This window comes from Liolophura sinensis, chromosome 7, assembly GCF_032854445.1.
Source record: "Liolophura sinensis isolate JHLJ2023 chromosome 7, CUHK_Ljap_v2, whole genome shotgun sequence".
Taxonomy (NCBI): Eukaryota; Metazoa; Mollusca; class Polyplacophora; order Chitonida; family Chitonidae; genus Liolophura; species Liolophura sinensis.
The window spans coordinates 38331893-38344789 of NC_088301.1; the positions used below are offsets into that span (position 1 = coordinate 38331893).

Consider the following 12897-nt stretch of genomic DNA (forward strand, 5'->3'; position numbering starts at 1 on the left):
AATAGCTACAACATCCCAGATATAGGATTTCAAGTTTTTGTGCTTTCACGCCTCATTAAATGAAGGGCCCAGATTAACATATGGCATGTCAAAACTTTGTTCATTCATTTCACAGATGAGAAACTGCATTTCAGTCTTTAGCATATGCACTGCACATTGCACGTGCATCTTCCAGCTCGCCATGAAATGGACAAGACTCATTTTACCTTGATTCACCCATTTGAGTTTGACACTCAAACACCCAACTGCAGAACTACCAGTGCAAACTGGAGGGATCCTAGATCAGACAAAAATACATGGGATACATGTATATTCCCATATCCAGCTGACTTCATGTGTGTCTTTCATCTTGGTTATCTACCTTTGTTCAGTCGTGAAAAAACTAAATTTATGGGTCTTTCAAGGATAAATTGGTTACGCTGTTCCCCAGAGACAGGATATGGATATACCAGTATATGGTGTCAGTTACTGACAACATATTCCCACATCCTGTCACTGAATAACAACGTAACTAATGATATACCACCTCACCTAACAGCATGAATTTGAAGCTCTTATTAACCTGATCGAGGCCTTTGCACAATTTAATGTGTATATTGTCAAATTTTCATGTACCTTAAAAATCAATAATGACCCAAAAGTTACCCGCCAAAAACAAAAAGTGTTCGTGTCAATAAGGCCACACTGCCGTTAATCAAAGTCACCACCTTCTCCAGTCATGTAATACGAGACAGATCAGTTTCATAATGGCCAAAGTAGATCTCTCTGAACCAGAGTTGCACAATAAGGACTTTCTTATTACAAAATATGGATCGCATGTGGTAATACAAAAAAATAACACACTTTCACATGGGCATTAGGTCAGCAGATATTCTTAACTTTTCATAGCAGCCCTTCAGACTCTTGGGCTGAAAATGGCTGATGATCATAGATGCTATCAGAACCAATCTAAAATGTATACAGTCCCAAGAACTGATGTCCTTGTTATGCAAGTGAAATTTCACGTTTCTTTCCATTTCTTCCGCCAATAAATGCTTAATTTTTTCAAGATTACAAAGACCAGTGGCAAAATGTTGTTTATGTTGATTTAAAAAAGAAAAGCAAAATGTGGGTATCCGAATAAGGAAACAGAACCAGTATCTTAATTTGGAATTGTTTTTCAACCTGACATCTTCTTTCAGAGCTCCTGTTTCATAAGCACAAAGCACAGGCACATTGCCGGACATTATATGTATTACAAGTCAACAACTTGGCAAGATTGGAGGCAGAACGGTGAATCACTTGCTGCAAATATTAACCATAGGTGTAACGCATGAAAGCACACTGAATAACACAATACCGATCATCCCTTATTTTCTGATTTATTGATTTTTCCCTTGGTCATTCAGCTTTCCGTCTCAGACGATATTTCGATTTTGCAGTTTTTCAGTTATATTTAAATAGTTTTAGGCTCTTCAGACATCAGTATTCCACCTCGAAGTCGAAATAAGAAGGGTCAAAATAATGTACTCGGACATAACCGTCTTCACCGCCGCTGCTGTAGCTGAAATCAGAACAAAAGCACTAGTAAGTAATAGATCTAGGCTGGTAAATAATAGCACAGATCTTATACCAGACTTTGTTCTCATATATTCTTCATGTATCATGCATACTTAACTGCATGACTTCATCCACTTTTTGTCTTTCCTATCTGTGACCAAACGTGAAAGTTAATTAGTTATGTTTACCATCATCCATACAGTTCATGCTCCCGTTTGTTAAAAACATTGACGATTTCATTTAACACAGCAATGATTTAGAAAGTTTCCCTCTTTGCATCAATAATAAAATTTTATTTTCTCTCCAGTTAAATCGTGTTAATATGCAGCTTGGTAGAAGGGGTCCGCCAAACTTAGAAAGGTTTTTTTGTTTGTTTTTAGAGTGAAGTCTAGACTCTTGCAGTATGCAGATAAGGCTACACTTGTATGTACAGATTCTTACCTTTTTCCATCTGGGTGAAAAGCTACGCTGTTAATTGGCCCAAAATGTCCTTTTACCCTCCCAAATTCTTCCTCAAACACTAGGTGGTAAAATTTGGCGTCAAATTTTCCTATCCTTGTTGATGTCGTCGTCACATCCATGGCTTCCTGTCCTCCTCCCACCACAACCTGCAAGACAACCAGAGAAACTGATGTTTATGACGTGACAGACATACTGCTGACTTGTAAGATCCATACCATTTTAAACCACAGTTTTGAAACCTCAAGAAGTGCTCATCATCAAAGTAGTGTAGATGCCTCAATCCACTTTGCCACCACTTCTCCAAACTTTATCTCAGTGCTGTTAATAAATCTGCTCATTGGCTGCTAATAAATGTAGCTTTCTTGAACAGGTCAGCTACAGTGTATTTAAAGCTACAGGGAATACATCACCAGCTTGGCTGTAACACATCTTATCTATCAGAATCCTCGCCATCAAACATATAAAGAAGAAATGCAGAATTTCTTACCCGGCAGAAGGAATTCCCTTCCCTGCCAAAACAAAGCACGCTCTACTGGCGTAGGTGTATTACTATTTTAATGCTTCTGAAAGGAGAATTCCTTCCTTAGCTGGTCACAACTTTGCATTTATGGCATTTGACAGGGACTGATGGTGGCAGGCTCATATGCCAACACAAGTTTCCATCTTCTAGAATATAGCTTCTTTCCAGTTGATTACCGTTCTTCCAAAGTGAAGCTGTTATGCCACAAAGTTCAAGAATGGACAGGCGGTCAGATCATGAAATACTATAATGTGACCACTAATAGCAGCCTAAGTCAGCTTAGGCCTTGTACTCTTTTGCTGTCCATGTCATGCATCACACATTTCTGTGTATATATACTGTTTCTGAATATTTGGGTAATACTCAATCAGTGCAGCATTACTATAGAAAACTGGGTTAACCTCTCAGAGCTTCCCATTGCAACATAAATACCTTGATGAACTTCCACTTTCTACGTGGCAAGAAATAATTTTATGAATGATCATTATAACATCTGCAGTGACCTCAACATGAAAAAACAATCACACAATCAGTATATAAAAATAGGTATAACTACATTCCCCCATCCCCCAAACCTTACACTAAGACTTCTTAAAAATTTAAAACAGGAGACAATATTTACATGATCTCTGATTGGTGAAACAGCAGCTGAATTAACCGGTCTGTCAGTCTTGTAGGTCTTCATGTGTTTCAATGTTGCCATGTCAAATAACTGAAATAAAGAAGGCAAATCAGACATTTTAAGTAACACTTATTAACTTAATGTAATTCTTCATGTAAACCTCCAGGCAATTACAGTTCTGAAATAAAAAAAGACATTTTCCTGATCTTTTCTAATTCCAAATGTTTTTCAAATTTCAAACAAATGAAAGAATGAATGATTACACATGTATTTCAGTCTTCAGCCATATCTTAGCACTAACCTATCTTTTATACGAAGCAACAAAGAGTTATGGCTGTTGAGACCAAAAACATGCAAGGATATGGAACAAACTCTGGTGCAATACTTCCATTGAGAAGATAATTATATGTTATAATATTCAAGTATAAAAGAAGACTTAAAACTACTTTGCACATGAGTCATCGTATACACTTATAAAGCTTTAAGCCTTCAATGTTATCAGTAATACCAACCTTAGCAGATGTATCTTTTGATGCTGTTATGACCATGGAGTAATCACTTGTAGTTTGTATGTCATTTATCTGCTTGTGCTCTCTGACAGAATTTAATAATTTTCCAGTCTGTGAAATAATAAAAACAGAATAGTCAATTATCAAACTGTTTGTGAGAGTGTTACCTAATACTATCTCAGAAAAGTACATTCTTTTCTTTATACATAGGTGTACATGGTGTACCTTTCAAGACCAGGTGCAGATGGTCATGGGTTTGCTCTGGGCTCTGTCTGGGTTAGTCCTACCATAACACCAGCTGGCACTATATAAGGGAAATATTCTTCAGTACAGCATGAAACACCAGTCTATCTTGATATTTACTCACTTATTGAATTGCATTTTAATGATATGTTTAGGACAGTGGTGAGTTTCACGGCTGCAGGAAACTGGAGTCAGTGCATTAAGTATCAAGGTACTGACAGTAATTGAAAGTAATCAGCCATAATCAAATGTGAGAGCTCTGTAACAACCACACCTGATATAAAAAAAAACTAGACCGAACAAACCTTGACGTCAAATTGACATAAATCTCCATCTTCATGGCCTGTGACAATGTATTCTTCGTATGGGCCCCAAATAGCTGATGTGACTTTGCTCATCTGCCCAGAGATTGGAATCATCATTGCAGGGTTGTTTGAACCTAGTAGAGCAAAAAACAATCTTTGACACTTGGGTCATCCGATACACTTCTTTTAAACATTTTCAAAATATCCTGCACAACAGGAATATACCAAATCACGATTCGTTCAATAATGGAAAACTCTTCTTCACATGGCTAGGTGGAGTTTATACATAGGCTAGACTTCTTAGATTTCTTACTTAATGCTCTCAATGAAAGAGGTTCTTTTTGACTATGTATTTTCATCTTCACAACTTTTCCCTCTAAGAGGCCACCTTTCTTACAAAACAAGATATGGTTATGACCATGCACAATTTGGCACAGTATTACCATAAAGTAACTTTTTTTCTTTCTTTATTTTCATTTTACCTATCTTGTAATGTTGTATGAGATTTGCAGGACATATCTTTTTATAGATGTATGAATTTACAATGACATGATGAACAACTGCCTCTTCATTAACAACAAGGTATTCAAAAAATACTGGTAGCTCAAATGATTGAGCAGTTTGTAATACTGCATAATGTTCAAGTCAAAGGATATATTCAAATATTGATCTCTAAACCAACAAAACGCAAAATGACTGACACTGTCATACACAGTTATTATCCTCTATTTATACAGTGCTAAGATCTTGCCATAAAATCAACAAGAAAGATCAAAATTATTATACTGTCACAATTACGACTGTTCATTGTATGTGTAAGGATTGCACAGCTAATTTTATCCTGCATTTGGCTCAGATAAATCATGCCTTGTGACTGGACCATCTGATAAGAGGGGTGTGATAGTTTGCTCTCATCAAAATTCATCTTAACTTACTCATTTGTGAAGGGTCTGAAGCATCAAATATGTGTATTTCACAGGGCAGACCCATGGTTTGATCTGTTGTGTACATACACATCCTTCCACTGTATGACCAGCCACATGTTCGGACAGCTGTCTGTGAGTTCAAACTGACCAGTGTTTTGCCTGTAAATATGAACATTACATATAACATATGGTGGCTTACAAAGAAAATTGTGAAATAAAGACATAGGAAAAAATACAGTTGCAATCGATTTGTAAGCAAAACTTATATTCAGAATGGGAGATGTTATTTAGAGAGTGATTTTAAGTACTGGTAATTGTAATAGTATTACCTGTAATTATTATTATATCATACTTTCTGGACATATTTATTTGACTGGTGTTTTACATCACACTTAAGAATATTTCACTTATACAATGGCAGCAAGCATAATGCTCAGAGGAAGAAGGGCAGAGCTCGGGTGAAACCCACAACCATCCACAGGTCCCTAGTGAACCTTCTTACGTACGAATGGAGAGGAAGCCGGCATGGGCCATAAGCTGAACTTGAACTAACAGCAACTGCATTAATTAAAGACTGTCAAGCATGTTAACCGCTTGGTCACAGGGGCTTTTCTGGATATAGCACCAGAATATCTGAGTTTATCCACAGAGTGCAATTCCTAATAATCATCATACTTTTAATATCAATATTAGTAAATGTAGTTCAAACATGTACAAACTTTTATCACTTTGCACTCACACTTCACAATGTACTTGAAATAGAATGCCTGATACAGAATGCAATTGATAACTTATGACTTTATGTACTTGTGAGACACCTGATGCAACTCCTTACCTGTCTCACAATCCCATATCTTCAGTGTATTATCAGCTGCCCCAGTCAGAACACGAGTTGTGTCCCCTGGATCAACAGTTAAGGTGAAAATACAAATACTCTTCCACGCAGTTCTGTGAACATTTTCTTATACAGCACCTTCTACATCACAGCCAAATTATTTCAACTAAATAAGTTACACATACAGTGTATCAGGAGTTAACATTTGTATGCTGTTTACTTCTTTATACATTTAAACAGTTATGCATATCCAAACACACAAGTTTTTCAATTATTTTCATTTTGAAATTCCTGTCTTTGCTGGAAATAAGAAACTCATCTGAGCTTTGCAGATATAAATCCATCTTATCTGACGCATGCACCTGAAAAAACCTTACAGTCACAGTGACCTCATAGGTCTAGAACTTGTTACATCAAAAAAAAACAACCCTTTTGACCACTGTACTAAACACAGAAGATATAGCACATAAGGTATACAATATGCTTTCTGACTAATAATTTAGAGTAGTACACTCTTCCATATAAAATAGAATTTTATATGAACACAAGGATACAGTTTACATCTAAACACCAAACTGCCCCTGTGTGGCCTCGAAATGTTCCTAGTCTTTCTCCATTCAGGGAAAACCATACATTTGGTTGTGGGTCTTTTGCTGCTGAGAATATGAGATCACCTTCTCTGTTGTATTTAATCTGTGTTATGGCTCTCTCGTGGCCATGGAGTAGAATAGGTTTCTGAAAGAAAAAAGTATTATCAATAACAGCAAACAAAATGGCTCTGACACATTTTTCTAACATGACGGAGGAAGTGCAATGCTTACGTGTAACTGTAGCCAAGTACACTGTTCAATCTGTAACATTTTCAACATGATCTGCCAAAGGTCAAAAATAATGTTTGTGTGTCAATTAGCTGTCTGAATTGGTTTTTACTTTACCAATTTCCACAGTGAAATCATAATGGTGTCTCTTTGATTTTTTAATCTGTTTAATTAAATTGTACATGAATAAGTTGACAATTTAAAAAAGTGTGGTGGGTGTGGAGAGCAGGTTTTTAGGTTGGTGTCTTTTATTTGCACAAGATTTGTTTGATCACAAAGACAATCAGCCTAGATCTTCATTCAGTACAAAATTACTGTTAGCATCGACACTCCAACAAAGCTAGGCCAGTATGATGTGACATTCATCGCTACATCTAAAACAAATCGCCACACATCTGCTCACTCCTACTTCATGGGGCTGATTTCAATGACATCTGCATTGACAGCACACAAACTTACCTGCACTAATAATACAAGTTCTTTTTTATGCCTTTTTGGTTTGAATTACAAAGATTGAGGTTGTTCTTGCAAATAGCAATGGAATACAATAGTTTTCTCAAGGATTTCAATGCCAAAACTCTGTTGCATTTTAAACCCAGAAGTAGGTCACATAACACTTCAAAAAGGCTGTTTTGGGCAAGGCACTCGATACTGCCGAATTTGTAGCAGTCAGCGTGACCACAAGGCAGTGAATGAAATAGCTTCACTGGTGTGGATAGTAAATTAAGAGGACAGTGTTGGAGATTCCACCAGAAAGTTACATACACACGCACAGAGGAAGTGAGTTGGACTGCCACAAGTTGGAAGGTGATGGGGGTTTGAAATCTGTGCCATGTATTTTGAGGGGCAATGATGGACTCCGTGAATGCCAGAATTTTATAATAGCATACTGAGTCCATCTTGATTTTACTTTTGGACAGATACTCTCATAGTCATGGCTGCTCCCAGTCACCCCTGTATGACACCTCGTCAATTTTTGAAAAAAGGTCAATAACCAACTGCTCTGGCTTACCCAGTTATTCCTTACAATGCATTTTGTCTCAGAACACCTGGCTGTTAAAATTCAGAGCACTGCTATGGAGTAACTGGGCAGGTTGTTGGCAATCAACTGCTTTCTGAAACTTCTTCACTAAGTATCCCTCATGGGGTGAATGGGGGAGCAAGCAATTACATCAGTGCTAGTTCAAACATAAAGAAAGAACATTGTCCAAATAAATTCTATTAAATTAAACGCTGAGGTCAATTTTCAACAATTTCTGATATTTACCTGCCTCAACATTTAATTGTTGAATTAAAAAACCTGTCAGGTCCATTCCTCAAGGCAATTTGAGGAATGAAGTTAGCCTTTAAATCCATTCCACATCGGCGGCACATGCCGATTTCTGGTGTGGACTGAGGAGACATGGGTCTTTTAGATCACTACTGCAAGTTTCAATCAATCTGAAACTTGCTATGTGCAGAAAACCAGATAAAATGTTGACTTTTATCTTTTCAACATCACGGTGTGTGCGCACGACTCATAAGGCACATCCAAAAGCCGGATTGCATCTGAGGTCACGTGCAGAAAACTTAGATAATGAAGCAGATGCGCTTACGACAGCAGCAAGACTTTAGAATTCATTTTTCTCGCTCGACTGGCTCAGCAAATTGTTCTTTCTATTCTACATCCATGATAACTGATGAAATCATGCTAAAGTTGTCATTTAAGACTAGTTTTGTGGTTTTGTCTTGGTAGGTTGATTTCCACATCTGTTGGTGTACGGTTCTGAAATTTTGGTACACCCGACTCATCATGACCTACTAGGTTTTTTAATTCAACAATTAAAAACGCTGAGGCAGGTAAATATCAGAAATTGTTGACAATAAACCTCAATGTGTAATTTAATTGAAAGTCCAAATATAAAATGATATCATAATATCTGCAGCTAGTTTGAGTCAGAATATTCGGACTAGTCCATCCAGAGCTAATATGGTCAGTGTATTGCATGTGTTCTAGGGATTGTTTTTTTGGATTGGTTGGTTATTGTGCTATGATAGCATCAAATATAGATATGAACATTTTCTGACCAATGCCACACCAGCATATCCTGATACCAGGAGTGATGAACCTTATGGTCTTGGTCTATGTGCATATGTTGTTGCTGTTGTTTATACAGGGCGGTAACCATATTTATCCACAATTTCACGTGTGTCCGGGTGCCCTCGGGCTGATTTCTAAGTAAGTAGTTCATGCGTACACATGGGCAGCCATTACAGTAAGAGTGAAAGCACGAATGGAAAAGAGGTGTGGGAGACTTTGTTTGTCAAAATATCGTGGACAAACAAGGGAAAAATAACTGTAGATGAGGAGAGAAGGACTACAGACTCAAATGTAGCTAGAAGAAGAAGGTGGGTAATTTAGTGTTAAGTTTGGAAAACTCATAATTTTTACAAATGAAACGACTTCTGACTCTAACCATCCAGAGCTAATATGGTCAGTATATTGCATGTGTTCTAGGGATTTTTTTGATTGGTTGGTTATTGTGCTATGATAGAATCAAATATAGATATGAACATTTTCTGACCAATGCCACCCCAGGATACCCTTAAACCAAGAGAGATAAACCTTATAGTCTTGGTCTAAGTGCTTACGTTGTTGTTGTTTCTGCATGGCGGTAACCATATTTATCTAAAATTTCAGAGCAAATCGTAACATCTTAAAAATTCACGGTGCTAATCAACGGGCCGTACAAATAGTATACCAAAATATATTCAACAAAAACTCACCATCTTTGTAGATTTGCTTACAACCTTAAACAATACGATAGATATTTCACTTTTACCACGAGTGTCTCAATACCGGAAGTACTATTTCATCTTGCGTCCGCGCAGAAGGGATACGTTTCCGTCGAATGCCATGTGCTTTTGTTTTGAAAACTTTAAAGGTTCAGATTTGCTCGAACAGCCTAAATCATGAGATGACTCCCATGGGTGCGATGTATTTGTAGTTTATTGTTTTCGCTAAAGCAAACAAAGCATGAATCAATTGCTGGATATTCATTTGAAAGTTCTTACTACAGCACAATATATTTTAAAGACCGGTAATGATATTTAGTCGGCAATGAAAGATACATGCCTGCAAGTAGCCTTATGAACTATTTAAATGGAGTATCATGCCCTGTTCCTGTCTGACATGCTGAAGATCATATGATTTAGTGTGTCAGAAGTTTAATCACATCCAGGTTAAAAATTAAATTTTTTATACCGTTAATATGTCCTGAAGAATTTAGCTCAGAATGTGGGTGGGATAGTGTATCAACTGCAGGGTACCTTTTGGAGTTATAAAATAAATCGTGGAAAGGTATTAAAATAGTTATGACAGAGCTAACAATGATGATACTGATATCCATCAACATCACATTAAATAGTAGAGAACAGTTTTATGTAGAAAGATGAGCTTCATGGCATTCAAATTAAAGTACATCAATCTTTTTTGCCAACAGTTTACAATAGACAGACATGAACAATATGGAAGGTATGGTGATGTATATTTACTGCAGCATTTAACAGTCAGGAATTAATATTGCACCTCACAGTGTTGTTTTGATTGCTATCACTGGAGGTTACTTAATTTCTGGACTGACATCTATGGCCATATAGAAAAACTGTACCTTAAAGACATTTTTTATGCCTGAAGTAAAGAGCTTAGAAGCTTTTTTGTACCTTTATATGTTAGGGTGTATCCTGTTAACCTGCATATTAAGATGTAAAAAACCAAACATTTCATGTATTCTTTAACGGCTTCAATTATGAACTTAAAGATCATATATGCAAGTAAAACAAAATAGTGCATAACAGATAAATTTATATCATAATACATGGCATAATAAATGCATGTCTTTGTGTATTTCAGAAAGTGCTCTGTCATTGACAGTTGTTGCATTTTTATGGGGTGCAACAAATCCTTTGATTAAACTAGGCAGTCAAGGAATTGAGAAAATCAAGGAAAACAATGCTGTAAAGCAGTTCCTGTGTGAATTCAAGTTTCTGCTTTTGAATTGGAAGGTATTGCATATGTTAGGTTTGTGCTGAATGGACCAGTGTCATTTGTATCTTTAAATTATAGATATGTTGTATTTGTTAAAAGTCTTAAGAGAAGGTCATACTTTAATATTCAAAATTATAGTTTGCTTAAAGTGGTTTAGTTAACGTGTATATGATAAATGTATTCATTTCACTACTGGTATATGTGTATTTTAAATCTTTGACGTGCTTAGCATTTTGTTTTTATGTGTCATCTGTCATATGTTTCTGTCTGTTTACACTTCAGTATGTGATTCCATTCCTGGTGAATCAGTGTGGCTCGGTTGTGTATTATTACACTCTGGCTTCTGCAGGTAAAAGTAAATTTTTGTTACCATGGATTCTCAAAATCTGGCAGTTTATGCTTCATGCAAACATAAAAATTGCAGGACTCTCAACTTGGTTTATCTTACTTTTTCCTCAAATTAACAGTAAGAAGAAGCCACAAAATTTTGTCACTACCTAACAAAACAGGTGAGGCAAAGCCACTACTGAACTTGCAAGGATTGGGTTTGAACTCTTTTGTAGGCTTAGGCTTAGTAGAATAAAAACAGAAAAAAAGCAGTGCAATTTTAATTTCTCTTTGAGCATCTACATTGACATCCCACCCTGCATAAGCATGAGCCCATTGGCAAACCATGCCAAGGCAATAGTAATAAGTATCCAGTGTGCTTTATGCTGATATGTTTGGAATGTGTTTTATTTTCTCTTACAGAAATGTCTCTCACTGTTCCCATTGCAAACTCTCTAGCATTTGTCTTTACTACCCTGGTTGGCAGACTTTTAGGAGAGAAGATACAAAGATGGGGTAAATATTTGTATGACATTTTTTCTACTTCGTCAACACTGTTGTCACAAAACTGTATTAAATGTCAAGCTTAAATCTCAATACCAATGAGTCATGGACTAGTTATACTAAACTAATGGGGCTTAATAAGTCCATGATTAAATTAGTGCAGTGGGCACTTTTAAACAACTGGGTCCTTTAGTTGTAATGTGTATGAAATAAGAAATCATGTATTAAAAGAAGTCTTTAAATCTCCTAGCATATTTAATGGCATTGAAATGACAGCAAAATTGTTGTTAAACTGTATAGCAATCCTTGCAGTTAATGGGGAAGCATATAACTACATGTACATCATAAACATGTTTATTGCAATAACTCTAGCAGTGTTTCTCTTTTCGGTTGATTTTGGATGTTCCCATTATCAGATAGAAAACCATTTACTGTCAGCTGGTTTTAAGTTGTTTTTTTCCACATGGTTCAGCTACTTAAACATGTTTTTTTATGATAATATTGCTAAAGCAGCATTAAGCCATAATCACTGATTTATTCGATTTTTCTGGCATTATTGTCAGATCAATTAACCAGTAATGAAACAAATTTTTAATTGTAAAAGGGCAATGGAAATGCATGTACAGATTTCTTCTGATATTGTTGTCGTATTTTCTGTGTTTTAACAGAGACCTACCTGGGAATGTGCTTGGTGATTACTGGAGTCATGTTTTGTATTGTCGCAAAATTATGAGAGTGCTTTACATTAGAGTCAAATAGAGCTTGACACATTGCCTTGAGGAGTGTTTAATTCTGTAATCTATTACAGAAAATTAAAACTTTTATGATTGTAAATGCATATTTATGCTGAAACTTTTACAAGAGAGCGCAAACTTGAGTTTTACACATCATGAACATTTGATATTTATGTTTAATTCCTTGTATGTATAGATATGTATAGATCTGATAATAATAAATAAATGATGATGTGAAGAAAGTTGTAGTGTTATCCTTATTTTATTAAACTATAAAAAAAGATGATTTCACAGGTAGGCTGTAAAAAAGCCTGATTTGATGAAATGGAATATTTATTATTATTGTATTTCACCTAATATGTTACATTTGCCAAGAGACACATTTTGATTCATTCTGATTGATTTACCCAGCATATATTCCTATGTAAAAGTTTTTTGTGAAGTTTGAATTATTTCTTATCAGAAAAACTTGAAAGATAGCATCAAAAATATCATTTTAAGGCCTTAATTAGCATCTGAATGTGTG

The 12897-nt window shown here is 36.0% G+C and overlaps 2 protein-coding genes across 2 annotated transcripts; one reads left to right on the forward strand and one right to left on the reverse strand.

Moving 5' to 3' along the window:
• Window positions 1-1351: 1351 nt before the first annotated feature.
• Window positions 1352-9630, reverse strand: LOC135470567 (eukaryotic translation initiation factor 3 subunit I-like). Its single transcript, XM_064749587.1, has 9 exons — window positions 9546-9630; window positions 6516-6696; window positions 5962-6027; window positions 5136-5285; window positions 4201-4334; window positions 3656-3763; window positions 3144-3233; window positions 1981-2147; window positions 1352-1543 (listed from the first exon to the last, which is right to left on the reverse strand). The coding sequence occupies exons 1-9, from the start codon at window positions 9546-9548 to the stop codon at window positions 1462-1464; spliced, it is 981 nt and encodes a 326-aa protein (XP_064605657.1). The 5' UTR covers window positions 9549-9630; the 3' UTR covers window positions 1352-1461.
• A 40-nt stretch (window positions 9631-9670) lies between these two features.
• LOC135471787 (transmembrane protein 234 homolog) lies at window positions 9671-12593 on the forward strand. Its single transcript, XM_064751124.1, has 5 exons — window positions 9671-9749; window positions 10672-10823; window positions 11089-11155; window positions 11557-11649; window positions 12306-12593. Exons 1-5 carry the CDS (start codon window positions 9671-9673, stop codon window positions 12368-12370), a joined length of 456 nt encoding a protein of 151 aa, XP_064607194.1. The 3' UTR covers window positions 12371-12593.
• Window positions 12594-12897: the final 304 nt, after the last annotated feature.